The following is an 18,167-nucleotide window of genomic DNA, read 5'->3' as shown; positions in this document are numbered from 1 at the left end:
TTTATGTCATCCAAAGCGGCAGATCTAGGGAGAATCCGTCAACAGGGAGAATCGCGCACGTAGCTGTGTTAGGAGACTGCGCCCTGGGCTTGCGCCCCGGCCTCAGTGTTTGCAGCACTTGCCTGCTCATTCGGCGGCAGCTGAGACTAGTGAAGCTCTGAGCAGAAATCACAGCACCTTATCTGCGAAGAAAATATTAACCCAGCCTGGGGAGAGAGGGGGAAGGCTTGCTAGCTATCCCCAGGCCATCTGGGTAGCCACTCGGGGCTGAGAATGAGTCTCACCTGGGGCCTGGCACATGGTGGGTACCCAGTCGGTACTTGCTGGGTGTTATTGGGGCTGGATTGTTCATTCTTTGCCTTCCTCCTGCCCCGCCCCGCCCCGCCCGCTATTTGCTCGCTGTATGCTCCTTTTCATGAGAGAATGTTTTAAAGAGCACAGGCAGAACCTTACAACAAACAGCACATTGTCTGAGTGACCCAGAGCAGACTGCAGTCACCAGGGTGGCCAGCGGCAGCCTGAAGGGGGTGGAGAGGGAGGAACTTGGGTGGGCCGGCCAGACCTCCTAGGGAATTGTCCCTTGGGAGTTGTGGTTCTTCAGAATCAGACCTTTTGTTCCCGAGAATGAAGTGGACCAAGAGTGGGTTGATGGGTCCATTTTTAAGGGCCCGAAGCTAATAACCAGCGGATAGTTGTGTCAGTGTCACGTATGCACAGTGCGCCCTGGGTTTCTGTAGCCTGGGCAGGGGAGCCTGAGGTGAGAAGGATGGCATCGGGCCACCCCGAGTGTCCGGAGCGCCGTGAGGGGGTTGCAGGGGCAGAGCCAGCGGCGGGCCGGAGCAGGCTGACATCATGAGCCAGCGGCGCCCCTCTCTTCCCAGCCCCAGGGTTAGCGACTTCACTTTGGTCGCTGAAAGCGGCCGGGGCGGGAGGACGTGCCCCCCAGAGAGGGGCAGGTGCTGCGGATCCTGGCTCCCCGTGCCCCCTCCCAGCTGCCTGTGGGACATCTGCCCTCACACCCAGGGCGTGGCCTCTCCTCACGCACCTGCCACGAGGTGGCCACACGTGGTCTTTACACTCGTGCCCTCTGCCCGGCCGCTCTTCCCAAGCTGGCGCCCGCGGCTCCTTCCCGTCCTTGCATCTCAGCTCAGAGCTCCTCCGAGCAGCCCGATTTCCTGTTGCATAGCGCGTGTTCCTCCCTGAAAACACAGGACGTACCTTTTATGGTTTGTTCATTTTTTATTACGATCTTTTTTTCCATTATAGTTGCTTTACAGTGTTCTGTGCATTTCCACTCTACAGCAAAGTGACCCCGTCGTACATGTATCTGTATTCCTTCTCTCACATCTTCCTCCCTCGTGCTCCATCGCAAGTGACGCAAGTGACTAGATAAGTTCCCTGTGCTGTACAGCAGGACCTCGTTGCTTATCCACTCCAGAAGCCATAGTTTGCATCTATTAACCCCAAATTCCCTGTCCATCCCACTCCCACCACCTCCCCTCTGGCAACGACAAGTCTCTTCTCCGAGTCCATGAGTTTCTTTTCTGCAGAAAGGTTCATTTGTGCCCTATATTAGATTCCAGATAGAAGTGATATCATATGGTATTTGTCTTTCTCTTTCTGACTTACTTCACTCAGTATGAGAGTCTCTGATTGCATCCATGTTGCTGCAAATGGCATTATTTTGTTCTTTTTTATGGCTGAGTATATACCACATCTTAATCCAGTCATCTGCGGGTGGACATTTAGGCTGTTTCCATGTCTTGGCTATTGTGAATAGTGCTGCATTGAACATGGGGGTGCATGTATCTTTTTCAGTGAAGGTTTTATCGGGATATATGCCCAGGAGTGGGACTGCTGGGTCCTACAGTACTTGTATGTATAGTTTTCTAAGGTACCTCTGTACTGTTTTCCGTAGTGGTTGTATGGTTTGGGTTTTGTTTTGTTTTGTCTTTTTGCCTTTTTGCCTTTTTTTTTCTAGGGCCGCTCCTGCAGCATATGAAGGTTCCCAGGCTAGGGATCTAATCGGAGCTGCAGCTGCCAGCCTACGCCGGAGCCACAGCAACGTGGGATCTGAGCCGCGTCTGCAACCTACGCCACAGCTCACGGCAACGCCAGATCCTTAACCCACTGAGTGAGGCCAGGGATCGAACCCACAACCTCATGGTTCCTAGTTGGATTTGTTAACCACTGAGCCACGACGGGAACTCCTGGTTTGGTTTTTTTAAAATTATCCATGTCTGTCCCCCACCCTAACCTTCCCACCCACAGAATTCTCTGTTCCCTCAACAGCCTCCTTTTCTGAAAGAGTCCGAAACATGTCACCTGATGAAATCAAGATCCCGCCGGAGCCTCCTGGCAGATGTTCAAATCACCTCCAGGTAAGCACAGCTCTGCTGCTGGCCTGTGTAGAGGAGGGCGCCTGGGCGGGTGTGTGGTTCGGTCTGACTTTAGGAGGCTTCTGTAAACAGAACAGGCCCGTGGAAGGAGCTGCAGTGCTGACGGGCCCCCTGAACCCACTCTCAGGAGTTTGCTCTGTTCCCGCTGCCACCCTCCGCTCGCCCTCAGTACAGTCCCAACCTCGGCGGAGAAAGTAACACACTTTCTGTGCAACCCTGAGCCAGTGGGAACATCTCAAGAGACACTTTACGAAGAAACTGAGGCATCATTAGAATGTAAAATAAGTAGAAATGCAAAAAATCACAAGCAGGTATGTGCATAAAACTTCAATCCAGAGTTCCCTGGCGGCCTAGTGGTTAAGGACTCAGCATTGTCACCACTGTGGCTCAGGTCACCTTTGTGGTGTGGGTTTGATCCTTGGCCCCGGGGACTTTTGCATGCTGCGGATGCGACCACTAAAAAAAAAACCTTGTATCCTCATATTCCTAAAATACCGATTCACTGGCTTGTCTGAAGAAACCGCCTACAGACCTGATCTGAGAAGGTGGAGTATTGAGTGACCTCGGGGGACAGCTGGGATTTGCACCTCTTTTCGGTCTCTGAGATGGTTTCTCCTCGTCCCTCCTCGTTCCCCTGTGAATGAGACCTCGTGACCGGAGGGCAGACACCCAAGCCTGCCCTGTGGTGGCACCTGCCCACCTGCTCTACCTGTAGGTTCTGTAGTGCCTCTGGCTACACCGCAGGCCCCGGCAGCGCGGATGACTAATGGGCCTGGGGCTGGGAATGCGGCGGCCTGGGCCGGGCTGCTGGGCGGGGGAGGGGGCAGCGCAGTGGCTTCTCTTCCCAGAAGCCTCCTCCCGGTGCTGAGTCGTCCCCACCGCCACCTGCCCCTCCCCCAGCCTTGTGTCACCCCCATGCCAAGGCAGCAAGCCACAGCCTGCAAGACCGTCCTGCCGTCTGCCAGGCAGAGACGGCGGCCAGCCCAGCCTTCAAGTTCAGAATATTCCTCCATTTTCGACACTCCTAGTAGTAGAAGCTGTGACACTGAGCAGACATTGTAGTTCGCCCAGGATGGGAGAAGCTGGCTGATGGTCCAGGAGACACAGAAAGTCAGAGTAAAACACAGACCTGCCCCCCTGGGCCGAGCCTTCTGGTGGTCCTCACTCCCTCCCCCTTAAAGGGGCACCATCAAGGCGCAGCGTTCGGCGTCTCTTCCCCGGTAAACGTGTTGTGAACCTCCCTCTCTGCTCGCCGTGTCCTCTGGCCGGTCTTGGCTTCTGACAGAGGGACTGGGTCACCGCTCCTGGCGTTCCTGGGGCGCCTCACTCAGGACCCCCCACCAGGTGAAGAGGCCCCAAATGTTTTCCTTCTGGAGAGTCTGTATTTAGCTGCCACTAGTGGGGGAGGCTGCCGAGCAACCCTGGCCTGGGCCAGCGCCGGCCTTTCTGGCTAAGACGGCTCCCGCTCGGAGGTGGCCCTGCCCTGAGATGCAGCTCCTGGGCCTCTGCCCGCACCGGGCAGTGCTGATGCCATCCGTGGTGGGCATCGTCTCTGTGGGCCTGGGGACTCCTGTGGCACTGGCCTGATCCCTGCCAGGTGGTCCTCCCGTTGCCCGCTGAAAGCCAGAGCAGAGGCCTGGAGGGGAGTTTGGCTGGGAAACGAGCTCTTGACCCCTGACAGGGCCTCTTGAGAAAGCGCTGGGGACCGGCCATCCGTGAGGACACTGGGGAGGCTGTGAGACCTCTGCTCCTGCCCCCTCTGCAGGGACATGGCCTCCCCAGGTCTCCTGCGGGGAAGGTAAGCCCGGGGTTCAGATGAAAAGCCAGCATTCAGCCCCTGCCTGTCAGTGCCGATGCCTGCAGCTCCTCTGCAGGTGACTCAGAAACCAGTGAACCGAGAGGGGATTCGTTCACTGTCCTCGTGGCTTCTCCTTTGTGACCTTCTTATTCCTCCTCTGCCAGCCACACAGAGAGGGTCAGGACAGAGCCAAACGAAAGCAGGCTGGTCTCCGTCTATTTTGGGGTTTTAGGGCCACACCTGCAGCATATGGAACCAGCCTACACCCCAGCCACAGCCACACCAGAGCTGAGCCACATCTGCAACCTACACCACAGCTCAAGGCAACGCCAGATCCTTAACCCACTGAGCGAGGCCAGGGATCGAACCTGCATCCGCATGGACAGTAGTCAGGCTCACTACCACTGAGCCACAGCAGGCACTCCCGTCTCCATCTGTCTTAGCTGTGCTCAGCGCTGGTCAAAGGCTCGTGGCCAGAGCAGGGCCTCGTGTGGTTCTGTGGCTCTCACGTGCGACTCAACTGGGACTGTGAGGGGCGGGGCTCTGTCACAGGCGTCTTCTGCTTCTCTTCCGTAGGACAAGATCCAGAAGCTTTATGAGCGGAAGATAAAGGAGGGAATGGATATGAACTACATCATCCAGAGGAAGAAGGAGTTTCGGAACCCCAGGTGCGTTTCCCACGAGCCTGCAGGGTGGCTTGACTGACTGGTATTGGACTAGGGACCGAGATGGCCCCTGGAGGCGGCAAGGAGGGGCCCAGCCAGATCCCACCGCGCCCAGAGGGGCCATCACCCAGACTGCGTTAACCTCGCCAGGGTTCCCCATTAAAGATCCAGACTGACAGAGCTCCCGTCGTGGCTCAGTGGTTAACAAATCTGACTAGTATCCATGAGGATGCACGTTCGATCCCTGGCCTCACTCAGTGGGTTAAAGATCCAGCGTTGCTGTGAGCTGTGGTGTAGGTCGCAGACACGGCTCAGACCTAGCCTTGCTGTGGCTCTGACGTAGGCTGGCGGCTACAGCTCTGATCCAACCCCTAGTCTCCATATGCTGTGGGTGCAGCTCTAAAATAGCAAAAAAAAAAAAAAACCTAAAAAAAAGATCCAGAAGCAGTGTGAACCATGGGAGCTGAAGGACCAGCTGGGTTCTCAGGCCCTGGCTTTGGAGGCGCGGCACCCTGGAGCCTCGGCGCCCTCAGCCGTATGATGGGGGTTGGGTGATCGCCCCCGGCTCTCCCCCCCCCAGAAAGTCATTGAGACTGTGCGCCGGTGAGAGCTGTGTCTTGGTCCTGCTCCATCCAGTGACACACCCAGGAAGGAGCCCGGTGTGCGGATAGCAGGGACCTGCCGTGGCCCCTGCAGGCCTCGGCGTGGTGGCCCCGACCCAGCCACACAGACTGAGGGTCAGGCGTTCACTTGGGACAAAAACGCAGCCCTCGCCTCGACATCCTCCTCGTCCTGGCCCCTGGCTAGTAGTCCGTCCCTCTGGGAGGATGGAGGGTCGGCAGTGACTTACTGCCAGGCCGGGGAACACTGCCTTCCCGTCGGGAAGCTGGCTTAGAGCAGCTCAGCCGGGTGGCGAAGCGTTGCCTCAGTCCAGGCGCTGAGTGGTTCTGATGTCTCGAGGTCAGGGCCACTCCGGGCCGCGGGCCTCGGGCCTGCTCAGCGCCTGTGGTTTTCTCCTTTCAGCATCTACGAGAAGCTCATCCAGTTCTGTGCGATTGACGAGCTTGGCACCAACTACCCAAAGGTACATCCCACCTGCGGAGGCTGAGGGGGGTGCCCAGGGCCTGGGCTCAGCCCACTGGCTTCGGCCAGGAGCCACCGAAGGGGCCTCGTGACAGCACTGCGGTCTTCGTCCCTCCTTTGAGCCCCTGGGCCCGTCATTGGCTTGGGCAAGCGGGGGCGAGCGCCCCCTTGCCCTCGTGGTCCTGCGGAGGAGACCAGGATGACAGTGAGCCCTGTGCCCTTGGAAGCAGGAGACTCCAGGCCAGAAGATCCACGGAAACCCTGGGGAGGGCACTTGGGTGTCGAAAGTCCCGTGTCACCCATTGCCCCTGACTGCAGCTTTAAGCTTTTCTTTCTCAGGACATGTTTGACCCCCACGGCTGGTCTGAAGACTCCTACTATGAGGCATTAGGTGGGTAGCTGTCCATCTGCCGACCTGCCCACCCATCCATCTGTCCACCTGGGCAGTCGTTAGGCAGCCTGTATTTCAGGGTCTCAGCTGCGTCCGGCCATGTCCGAGGAGCTGGCTGTACAGCCATGAACAAGTCAGACCCAGCCCTGACACAGGAGGCGTAGAGTACAGCGGAGGGGACAGGAGCGAGGACTGGCCCCTGCGATGACAAGCGGGGGGCGATGGGGGTGCAGGCGGGACCACTGAACCAGGCCAAGCAGGGGGACGGCCTCGCTGAGGGAACCGTGTCTGAGCTGAGGTTTGAAGGCAGATAGAGGCCAGCCAGGTGGCTGGGGACGATGTCCCAGGCCAGGGAGTGTAGTGCCCTTGGAAGTGGCCCATCTGGGAGGCATTTCAATGGCCCCAGATCCCAGGTACCAGATCCCAAACCACAGCCCATGGAGCAGATCTAGGCTGGAGGGAGGTAGCTTCATTTGGCCCCCACAAGTTTTATCTGGCTTTAATTTCAGTTGCCACCATTTCATCTAAAAAGCCAAGGTTCCGTCTGCTCTTGGTCACCGAGAAGGCAGTGACCCTAGGTCTGCACCCCCCTGAAGCCCAGGAGCAGCGGACCCCTCTGGGGGGGGCACAGCCCCAGGCCCTGTGACCTTGAGGCCTCTGCTGCCTGCCAGCTGAGGCCGGCACTTGACTTCCCCAGCCCAGAGGGACCCGTCAAACAAGAGCGCCAGGAGAGAGGCAGACACTCGAGTGGGGACCCCTCGCCCTAAAGCAGCTCCTCGGGGGCGGCGGGGGGGGGCTCTTCCAGAGCTGCTGGTGTAACTGATGGCTTCGTCTTCGTAGCCAAAGCCCAGAAGATTGAAATGGACAAACTGGAAAAGGCCAAAAAGGAGCGAACCAAAGTAAGTGCCGGGCTGACGTCCTGATGGAAAGAGTGGGTGTTGGGAGCGCGGGGTCCTGCTGGCCGAGCCTGGGGGCATCCAGGCTACTCTCCCCTCTGCCAGGTTACTGCCTGGCGGTGCTCTGAGCAGCCTCCGATGTGCTGGATTTTAAGCCTCTGTAACTCAGCTTACAGACACTTCCATGTTGCTCTTGTCGGTTTCTTGGGGTCTTATATTCACGGCATTACATCCCGTCGCCTGCCCCGTGCAGCTACAGAGCCCCGGGGGCTGTCTTTCTTCGGGGTCGCCAGTGTCCTCCTCGGCCTGAGTGGAGGCAAGTATTTCCTTGCGAGAGCCCCATGGTCTGTGCCTGTCTTGGCTTCCAGAGCTGACCTTGCCAGCCTGCCTCAGCACCTCCCTCTGTCCCGTGTCTGGTAGCCGGGGGGCCTCATCCTAGGACCCTGAGCACGCTTCTTCCCAGGCCTCGGGGAACAGAAATGTGGCCACGAGACCAAATGTCCCGTGGGCACTGTGCCTCTTCCCACCAAAGTCTCTGAGACAAAGCAGGCCTCGGGGCACCAGCTCCTCCCCCCAGGTGTGGCCTGGCCCTCCCTGGCAGTTGTGGGACGTCCTTCCCCCTCAGGCAGGGGGGCTGCAGGGCAGCTCTCGGGCAGCTGGTGCTGGGGGCTGATGGAGGCTCCTCATTCCTACTTCTTGGTTAAACTCCCTCTCTCCTTTCTCCTTCCAAACCCCAGGGCTACTGCAGGGTTGCGTCTACAGCATCTGGGCGCAGGGCTGTCCTCCTGGGTGTGAAGGCAGGGTGCCCACGCGTGCAGAGACACGGCGATGCCCGCAGGGCTCTGACGTCCGTTTGGGACGCTCTCTTAGAGGAGTAGAAATCCCCTTGGGCGCCTCTCCGACACCCCTCCCTCCCCGGACAGTCGCAGCCGCGCGGGTTCTCAGTGCCTCCTTTGTACGGCGCCCAGGTCCTATCCCCTGGGACCAGGCGGCCGGCGAAACAGCGTGAATAAGCAGCTTCACAGGTCTTAAGGCTCGTCCCTCTCGCCCTCCAGATTGAGTTCGTGACGGGCACCAAGAAAGGCACCACGACCAACGCCACAGCCACCACCACCACCACGGCCAGCACGGCTGTTGCAGGTAGAAGGCGGCTCTGCCTCCCGGCCCCACCGCACCTGGAGCGAGGGTGATCCTGCCTTGTTTGGGGGAACAGGCACCCTGAGGATCTGGGCCTGGGGTGGGGTCCTCAGGTCACTGGCTGCCCCTTGGCTTGCTGGGGTGGCGCCCCTGCAGTTTCTGCTGCCCAAGCTCAGACCGGCGGCCTGCTGGCCAGGGACTGTCGCTTTTCGGTTGGGGCCGGTCCTGACCTCTCTCTCGCCTCCTCCGCAGACGCCCAGAAGAGGAAGAGCAAGTGGGACTCGGCCATCCCAGTGACGACGATAGCGCAGCCCACCATCCTCACCACCACGGCCACCCTGCCGGCTGTCGTCACGGTGACCACCAGTGCCAGCGGCTCCAAGACCACTGTCATCTCTGCCGTGGGCACCATCGTGAAGAAGGCCAAGCAGTGACGGAGGCACCCGCTTGGGGTGGCTCGGACACTCTCCCTCCGTCGAGGGCAGGAGCCACTCCAGGACTTGACAGGACTGGTGACTGGTGCCCGCCGGGAGGTGCTGCTGAATGTGTCAGGACTGGGACGCGCTCCCCCGATGCCCCCGGCGTGGCGTTCCAGATGGAAGAGGCGTTGCTGCGGAGTTGTGGGGCTCTGAGGACGGTGTCCCACACCCCGCGGGGTCTGCCGCCCCATTAAAAGGGCCGCGCCCTCACCCCTCGGCCTCTCGGGTGCAGCGGCCTCTTCTGCAGTCTGTTTTGGGGCAGATGTGAAAGCTCACGCATCCCCCCATCTTCCCGGCTGGGTTGTCACCTCAGGGTTGGCAGTGGGGTGACAAAGCCTGGGGTTCTGCTCAGAGCACTGGGGTCACTCCCAGCGCACACCTCTTGGCGTGGGCAGAGGGGGCTCCAGGGACTGGGAGGACCCCGCGTTCCCGCTGCCTGCCACCCTGATGCACAAACCCAGCCAGTTCTCAGGCAGGAAGGAATCGGGGCCTCTGCTCCCTGGGGGCGGTTGAGCCCGCCTAGGGCCCCTCCTCGGACATACCGTGGCCTTAGAGGTCAAGCCGGTTGCCAGAAGGGCTGGGGTTGATCCCCAACCCACGCAGGGAGGTTGGCGCCTGGCCAGAGGGCTCCGCGGGAGATGAATCACCTCCCGGCCGGCTGGGCGGCGCTCGCTGTTTACAGGAGGCCGGCTCCCGGGAGGACCCTGCACCCCGCCCTTCCTGCGCCTGTTATCTCTGCCCCACAGCAGCCCTGGGCAGCGCCGGGGCCCGCTGGGCTCCTCTTAGGGCCAAAACAGATTTCCCAGCCCCTGCCAGCCAGTCCGGGTCCGGGGGAAACCGTTTGCCTTTCCTGCTTTTTGGCAGCTCTCCCCCCAGCGGATGCGCTGCGTGTCCGCAGAGGAAGCCGGGCTGTGAAGGGCCGGACTGCTTCCCTGGGGTGAGGGGGCATTCAGAAAGCAGGACCCGAGGCTGCTGCGTGACCAGAGAGCGTGCTGACCTGCCCTGCGGTCCCCAAGAGAGAAATCAAGTCACACTTGCCTCCAGCCCACAAGCACACACTTGGCATCAAAAGAGATGGGCTCTCTCCCTCCCCACCTCGGAGGAGCCTTTGCAGCCCTGGAGAGAGGGGCCGCTGCCCCGAGCTCCCAGGGCTTCCTGCCCGGCCACCCCAGCAGGGGCCCATCTCCTTCCACAAGGGCCTGTGGAGCTTGAGTGGGAGGCAGCGTGGGGCAGGGGGCACAGCAGGAACAGAGCCAGCATCCCTGCTCTGGATCCCAGTTGAAGACAAGTTGTGTCTGGAGTCCTGTGGGTTATGGGCCCCTCCCTCCGTAAAGCCTTCTCTGTCAGATCACGGCAATAAAGCTTCTTAAGGTGATTGTGAGGAATCAGTGAGATGGTTTATGCAAAAGTGTTATGAATTATAGTGTTCCTGTCGTGGCGCAGCAGAAAAGAATCCAACTAGTATCCATGAGGAGGCAGGTTCGATCCCTGGCCTCGCTCGCTGGGTTAAGGATCCAGCATTGCCATGAGCTATGGTGTCAGTCACAGACGCAGCTCAGATCCTGTGTTGCTGTGGCTGTGGTGTAGGCCGGCAGCTGTAGCTCCCATTCGACCCCCAGCCTGGGAACTTCCATATGCCACAGGTGCAGCCCTGAAGAGACAAAAGAGTTAGCTATAAAGTCGTCTGCAGTGTCTGTGTCTGGCCCATCCAGAACCTTCTTGTTTTAGACCAAGGAGGGAAGCAAACTCTAGAGATGATAAAACTGGCCATAGTCACGGCCTTTTACTGTCCTCTGAGCACCTGCCGGCCCCGCCATTGAGCCGTCCTTTTGGGTCACTCATGGCTGCCCCCGCCCCCCATGGGCCTCCAGCCACTGGGGCCTTGGGGAATGAACAGTCTGTGAGTCGGGCCACCCAGCGTTGGCAGAGCTGTTCCACCTAAAAGCTTTGTGAGGGGGGTGAAGGGCTTTAGTCCCGCAGAATTTTGGTTTACTCTCCTGTAAAACAGGATTAGTGCCTGCCCACCTTAGTCCTCTGAGGGCGTCACAGGGGCAGATTATCAGCTGCTTTCCCTGGAGATGGGATGTCCCAGGCACCGGGGCCCGCAGCCCTCTGTCCCAGCTCCCAAGTGCAGTCTGTCTCTGCTGTCTGAACTCGACTCCCGCCCACCTGCACGTCCCCTACTCTCTTCCCAGGGTCCCCGCCTCAGGTGATGGCATCATGATCCCCTAGGGCCCACAGCTGCTACCTGGAAGCCTTGCTGTTCCCCACATGTGACAGGTCACTTCAGAAACCCCTCCCCATCACCCTCATTGCTGCCTCAGTCCACAGGTGGCTCTGGCCCCCTCTGCCGGCTTTCTCAGTCCCCCACCTGCCTCCGAGGTCCAAGCACTCTGGCTCTTGCCATCTCCAGGAGGGTCCACTTCAGCCTGGCAGGCAAGGCCCCCAGCAGCTCATCACCTCTGCAGCCTCCCCCCTCCCACCGCCGTCCCGCCCACGCCTATGCTTCCCTCCTGGCTCGCTCAGGCCTTTAAGTCTCAGCCTGATTCTCTTACTCCCGCCCCAACCCCTCCTTGCTGTTTCTCAATGCTCCCACTCTTTTTTTTTTCTTTTCTTTTTTTGGCTGCCCTGCGGCATTGGAGTTCCCGGGGCCAAGGATCAGATCGGAGTCACTGTCCCGACACACCTGCAGCTGTGGCAATGCTGAATCCCATCCCCAACCCCCTGTGCCGGGAGGGGTAGGAGATCGAACCCACATCCCAGCGCGCCCAAGGCGCTGCCGCTCTCGTTGCGCCACAGCAGGAACCCCAGGGCTCCCACTCTCTCACATCTCTGATGACATTACCGCCTTCCAACCTTTGTCCCCAGGTTGACGGGGGGCTGAAACCACGCTTCTCATATGAGCAGAAACATCACAATCGGTTGTCATCAACAACACTGTGTCCCAAGTGCCTGGCGAGAGGTGAGTGCCCAGCGACTGGAGGGACAGAGGGAGTGGCGGTCCCTGCCCCCATGGTCACTGGACTGAAGACCCCCAACCCACAAGCCAATCTCATGGCTCCTACCATACTCTGGCCACATGTTGGCAGTTGCTAAGGCTCAGTGATGGTTACACTGTCATATATGTTCAAAATCTCTGTAATAAAAAAAAAAAAAAAAAGGAGGGGTTCCTTTGGTGGCTCAGTGGGTTAAGAACCCAACTAGTATCCACGAGTTGAAGGTTTGATCCCTGGCTTTGCTCAGCGGGTTAAGGATCCAGTGTTGCTGTGAGTTGCAGCGTAGGCATAGACACGGCTCGGATCCCGTGTGGCTGTGGCTGTGGCATAGGCTGGCAGCTGAAGCTCCGATTCCACCCCCAGCCTGGGAAGCTCCGTATGCCACAGGTGCAGCCCTCAAAAGACTAAAAAAAAAAAAAAAAAAAAAAAAAAGTCAAGGGCCATTGAGCCATAAGAAGAATGAAGATTTTGATCTTCTGGAGAGATAAAATGAAAAGGGCAAAGTGCATAGAATATGCTTTTGTGTAAGAAGGGGAGGGAATACAAAAAATATTTGCAGAATTTCCCAGGCCAGGGATCAAACCCAAACCTTAGCAGCAACCCACAGCAGCGATAGCACTTAGGCACCTTAACCCACTGAGCCAGCAGGGAAATCAAAATAAACTTTTCCTTTCTTTTTTTTTTTGTCTTTTTGAGGGCCACACTCACAACATATGGAGGTTTCCAGGCTAAGGGTCCAAACGGAGCTGTAGCTGCAGCCTACACCACAGCTCATGGCAACGCCAGTTCCTTAACCCACTGAACACGGCCAGGGATCGAACCCACAACCTCGTGGTCCCTAGTTGGATTCATTTCCACTGTGCCATGATGGGAACTCCCCAAACCTTTCATTTTAAATTTGAATTGGAAGTTTCAATATGAACTCCATATGACCTCAACAGTGAGTATGATTTTATGGTCAATATGAACTCAAAAAAGAAAGAGGACCCAGAGGCAGTGGCCCCTAGGGGCCATGGGGACCTGGACCTTGATCTCCAATTGTATCCCCAGGAGAAGGGACAGGGCTCCTTGGAGAGAAGTGGCTGATCCAGAAATCTAAACAGGACGGGGCCAGTTTGTCCCAGAAAGCAGGCAGGACTATAGCCATCTTTTAAAAGTCAAAGCAGTTTGTTTGAAGGATCTCCCTCTGGCCTTATTATTATTATTTTTTTGTCTTTTGTCTTTTTAGGGCCACACCTGCAGCATATGGAGGTTTCCAGGCTAGGGGTCTAATCAGAGCTGTAGCTGCCAGTGGGATCCTTAACCCACTGAGCGAGGCCAGGGATCGAACCCTCAACCTCATGGTTCCTAGTTGGATTCGCTTCTGCTGCGCCACGGCAGGAACTCCTCTCTGGCCAATTATTGTGAAAAAGGAAACCCCCTTGCTTCCTGTTCCCTGCTGTTCACAACACCCTGAAAACACTTCTGACTCCAAATGTTTCCTCAGCAAGCAATTCTGACACCAACTGCCTGGAGTCAGCACAGAGCCCCAAGCTGAGGACAGCCCCCTACTCAGAGGCCAACTGCGAGTCCCGGCCTCCCCCGCTTCTAATCAACTGGCCTTAAATTGGGGGTTACCCATGACCCTTCCTCGGGCTCAGTAATTTGCTAGAATGACTCACAGAACTCAGGAAAACAGTTTAGAGTCCTGGTTTATTAACAAAAGAAAAACAACTCACAGAATTCCCGTTGTGGCTCAGCAGGTTAAAAACCCGTCATAGTGTCCATGAGGACACAGGTTCGATCCCTGGCCTCACTCAGCGGTTAAGGACCCAGCATTGCCACAGATGCAGCTCGGTCCTGGCGTTGCTGTGGCGGTAGCGTAGGCCTGCAGGTACAGCTCCAATTGGACCCCTAGCCTGGGAACCTCCAAATGCCTCGGGTGCGGCTGGAACAGCCAGAGGGACGAGAGCATTTTTTAGGAGCAGTATAGGGTGAGGGGTGTGGCGCGTCTGGCTCTCTGGGCCCGCCACCCTCCCAGCCCCCACTTGGTCAACAATCTGGAAGCAATCTGAGCCCGCTTCGGTTTGGATTTTTATGGTGGCTTCATTACAAGGCATAATTCATTAAATCATTGGCCATTGGTGATGGAAGGCCGTCTCCAGCCCATCCCCCGTCTCTGGAGGTTGGTGGGGGCGGGGCGAGGATGGGGGAGGGTTGAGACTGAAAGTTCCAACTCGCCACGTGGGTGGTTCCCCTGACAACCAGTGCCCCCCAGTGCCAGTGGCTTTCCAAAAGTCACCTCATTAACATAAACTCTGGTGTGGTTGAAAGGGGCTTGTTAGGAATAACAAAAGCCTCGCCTTTCACCTTCACGGTGCCAGAGCTGTTGGAAGAACCATGAACAAAGACCAAATATATATTTATTATACTGCGACATCATAATTGTAAACTATGGAATACGTGGAAATCTATTCTCGCATCGTATTTGAAAAAAGAAAGGGAAAATATATTTGGATCATTAGAGCTGAATATATTAACTCTTTAGTCTGAAATTCAGAGTTAAAAAAGACTTCACCCTCGTGCACTGCTGATGGGATTCCAAAATGATGGCATCGCTGTGGAAAACAGCATGGCTGGTGCTCAGAGACCTAAAAAGAGCCACCACGTGATCCATCCATTCCATGCTGGATTTATAGCTTAAAATTGAAAGCAGGGCTGGAAGATAGGGTTACACCCCCCTGTTCATAGCAGCATTTTTTTTTTTTTTTTTTTTTTTTTGCCTTTTTTTGCCATTTCTTGGGCTGCTCCCGCGGCATGTGGAGGCTCCCAGGTTAGGGATCTAATTGGAGCTGTAGCCACCAGCCTATGCCAGAGCCCCAGCAACACGGGATCCGAGCCGCGTCTGCAACCTACACCACAGCTCATGGCAACGCCGGATCCTTAACCCACTGAGCAAGGCCAGGGATCAAACCCGCAACCTCATGGTTCCTAGTCGGATTCGTTAACCACTGAGCCACAACAGGAACTCCCATAGCAGCATTATTTACAATCACTAAGAGGTGGAACCACCCCAGTGTTGTGTAAGAAGGGGAGGGAATACAAAAAATATTTGCAGAATTTCCCAGGCCAGGGATCAAACCCAAACCTTAGCAGCAACCCATGCCACAGCAGCAATAGCACTTAGGCACCTTAACCCACTCAGCCAGCAGAGAACTCAAAATAAACTTTTCCTTTTTTTTTTTTTTGTCTTTTTGAGGGCCACACTCACAGCATATGGAGGTTTCCAGGCTAAGATGACGGGATAAACAAAATGTGCTCTGTACACAATGAAATATTATTCCGCCTTCTAAAGGAAGGCAGGCCTGCCACATGCCATACCATCCAAGAAACTTGTGGTCGCTATGCTAAGTGAAATAAGGCCATCACCAAAAGACACACTGTAAGAGGCCACTTTTATGAGGTACAAAGTAGTCAAAATCATTGGGACAGAAGATCGAATGGTAAGAACGCCCTTTGTGGCTCAGCCAAACGAACCCACTAGTATCCATAGGCCACGGGCTCGATCCCTGGCCTCGCTCAGCGGGTTAAGGATCTGGCTTTGCTGTGAGCTGTCGTGTGGGTCAAGGACACGGCTTGGATTCCTGCATTGCTGTGACTGTGGCATAGGGCGGCAGCGGCAGCTCTAATTTGACCCCTAGCCTGGGAGCTTCCATATGCTGCAGGTGCGGCCCTAAAAAAGCAAGCAAGCAAGGAAAGAGAATGGTAGTTAACCAGGGGCTGGGGGGAGGGGGGAAGTAAAGAGCTCGTTAGTGGGTACAGAGTTTCAGTTTGCAAGATGAAAAAGTTCTGGAATTCTGTTGCCCAACAATGTGAACATACTTAACATTACTGAACTATATACACTTAAAAATGAGGGTTTTTTTTGTTGTTTTGGTTTTTTTTTTCTTTCTCAGCCACACCGTTGGCCTATAGAAATTCAGGGCCAGGAATCAATCTGAGCCGCTGCTGCACCAGCGTCTGAGCCTTAATCCTCTATGCCACAGCAGGAACTCTAAGATGATAATTTTTTTTTTTTTTTTTTTTTTTTTTTGTCTTTTTGCCATTTCTTGGGCGGCTCCCACGGCATATGGAGGTTCCCAGGCTAGGGTTCTAATCGGAGCTGTAGCCGCCGGCCTATGCCAGAGCCACAGAACGTGGGATCCGAGCCGTGTCTGCAACATACACCACAGCTCATGGCAACGCTGGATCCTTAACCCACTGAGCAAGGGCTGGGACCGAACCCGCAACCTCATGGTTCCTAGTTGGATTTGTTAACCACTGCACCACGACGGGAACTCCCATAAGATGGTAATTTTTGTGTTATTTATTTATGTATTTATTTATTTGCTTTTTAGGGTCACACCTCCAGAACATGGAGGTTCCTAGACTAGGGGTCCAATCGGAGCTCCAGCTGCCAGCCTACACCACAGCCACGACAACATTGGATCTGTGCCGCCTCTGCAACCTACACCACAGCCACAGCAACGCCAATCCTTAACCCACTGAGCAAGGCCAGGGATTGAACCCACGACCTCATGGTTCCTAGTCGGATTCTCTAACCACTGAGCCACGATGGGAACTCCACCACGATTTTTAAAAAACCTTTTGGGTTGCTTTGTAGTAATAGCGTTTTTTTTAAAAGTTCTATAACTCAAAAAGGAAAGAAGCATTTACCCTATATTTTGAAGGCACATAATTCATCCCCAGTTGATAAAGGGAAACTCTGGTTTTTTTTTTTTTTTTTTTAATTAGAAGGATACCTCCTATTAAATATAGAAACAGGAGTTCCTGACGTGGCTCAGCAATAACAAACCTGACTAGTATACACAAGGACACGGGTTCGATCCCTGGCCCTGCTCAGTGGGTTAAGGATCTGGAGTTGTCAAGACCTGTGGTGTAGGTTACAGACGCAGCTTGGATCTGGCATTGCTGTGGCTGTGGTTGTGGCTGTGGTGTCGGGTGGCGGCTGCAGCTACAATTCGACCCCTAGCCTGGGAACTTCCATGTGCCACAGTTTCGGCCCTAAGAAGACACACATATATAGAGAAAGAGAAAAAAAATCCCTATTCTTCAAACCCCAAAGAGGAACTGATTCAAGCAAGGATCAGCAAAACTGTTTTGTGAAAGTTTACTGGGGGAGTTTCCATCCCTCTGGGCTCAGCGGGAAACGAATTATATGGCGGATTCCTGCAAGATATGCAGCCCACTTGGGAGGCTGGTGCTTTAAACTGTGAGCTCTAGGAAGGGAGCAGGTGGTATGTTTCATTCCTCTGGGGATTCCCAGCACCTGGTCTAAGAGCCCATGACATGCTTATAAAATGAATAAATGATCGAGCTAATGAGGGAACGAGCCTGGCCTCACGGGGCAAGTGTGGGCAGGTGGGAGCAGCAGAACGAGGCTCCCAGGCTTCTCCATCCTGTTTAAGGGACTTCAGCTCTTTGGCAAAACCCGCAGAAAGCAATTCCTCTACCTATGGCCTAAGGCTGCAGAGTGAGACAATAGGGTTTTTTGTTTTTTGGTGTTTTTGTAAAATTAATAGGGAGTACAATGCTCCTTAACCCGTTGGGAGCCAGAACCTATTTGGGAATTCAGTGTAAGCGAAGGACCCTCTTCCTAGCAAACCCTCATTGCTATATGAGATACACCTTGAGTTGCCCACGTGATCTCAGCTGCTTCACTGTTTGGTCCACGAGGTCCACATGCAGGTTCCAATTAAGGAAACCCCAGACTCCAAGAAACCTGAGGGATCTCAGGGCTCATCTTCTCTGTGTGTGTGTGTCTTTTTAGGGCCGCACCTTCAGCATATGGAGGTTCCCAGGCTAGGGGTCCAGTTGGAGCTACAGCTGCTGGCCTACACCACAGCCGCAGCAATGCCAGATCCAAGCCGTGTCTGCAACCTACACCACAGTTCACGGCAACGCCGGATCCTTAACCCACTGAGCAAGGGCAGGGACCAAACCAGCATCCTCATGGATGCTAGTCAGATTTGTTTCCACTGAGCCATAAAGGAATTCCCAGGGCTTGTCTTCTGAGAGCTTCTCTGGGATGGACTTCTCACCTCTCAGCTGGTGCCAGACTCCACTTCCCTATACTTTTTTTTTTTTTTTTTTTTTTTTGGTCTTTTTAGGGCTGCACCTGCGGCGTATAAATTCCCAGGCTAGGGGTCAAATTGGAGCTGTAGCTGCTGGTCTACACCACGGCCACAACAACATCGGATCCCTAACCCACTGAGCGAGGCCAGGGAACAAACCTGCCTCTTCATGGACGCTAAATCTGATTCATTTCTGCTGAGCCCCAGTGG

At 55.6% G+C, this 18,167-nt stretch overlaps 1 protein-coding gene across 2 annotated transcripts in view; it reads left to right on the top strand.

Annotated features, from left to right (window-relative positions):
- The window catches only part of SAP30BP (SAP30 binding protein), a 36,993-nt gene extending 26,760 nt beyond the window's left edge, over positions 1 to 10,233 (top strand). For both annotated transcript variants that reach the window (XM_003357968.4, XM_003131203.5), the window contains 7 exons: positions 2,293 to 2,381; positions 4,774 to 4,865; positions 5,886 to 5,946; positions 6,285 to 6,336; positions 7,177 to 7,235; positions 8,288 to 8,372; positions 8,622 to 10,233. In XM_003357968.4, coding sequence (XP_003358016.1) covers positions 2,293 to 2,381; positions 4,774 to 4,865; positions 5,886 to 5,946; positions 6,285 to 6,336; positions 7,177 to 7,235; positions 8,288 to 8,372; positions 8,622 to 8,803 — 620 coding nt within the window. In that variant the 3' untranslated portion in view covers positions 8,804 to 10,233. The remainder of the gene's footprint in view (positions 1 to 2,292; positions 2,382 to 4,773; positions 4,866 to 5,885; positions 5,947 to 6,284; positions 6,337 to 7,176; positions 7,236 to 8,287; positions 8,373 to 8,621) is intronic.

The sequence above is a fragment of the Sus scrofa genome, chromosome 12 (assembly GCF_000003025.6).
Source record: "Sus scrofa isolate TJ Tabasco breed Duroc chromosome 12, Sscrofa11.1, whole genome shotgun sequence".
Lineage (NCBI taxonomy): Eukaryota > Metazoa > Chordata > Mammalia > Artiodactyla > Suidae > Sus > Sus scrofa.
The sequence above is the reverse complement of the archived record's forward strand: the minus strand, read 5'-3'. Positions and strand labels throughout refer to the sequence as shown.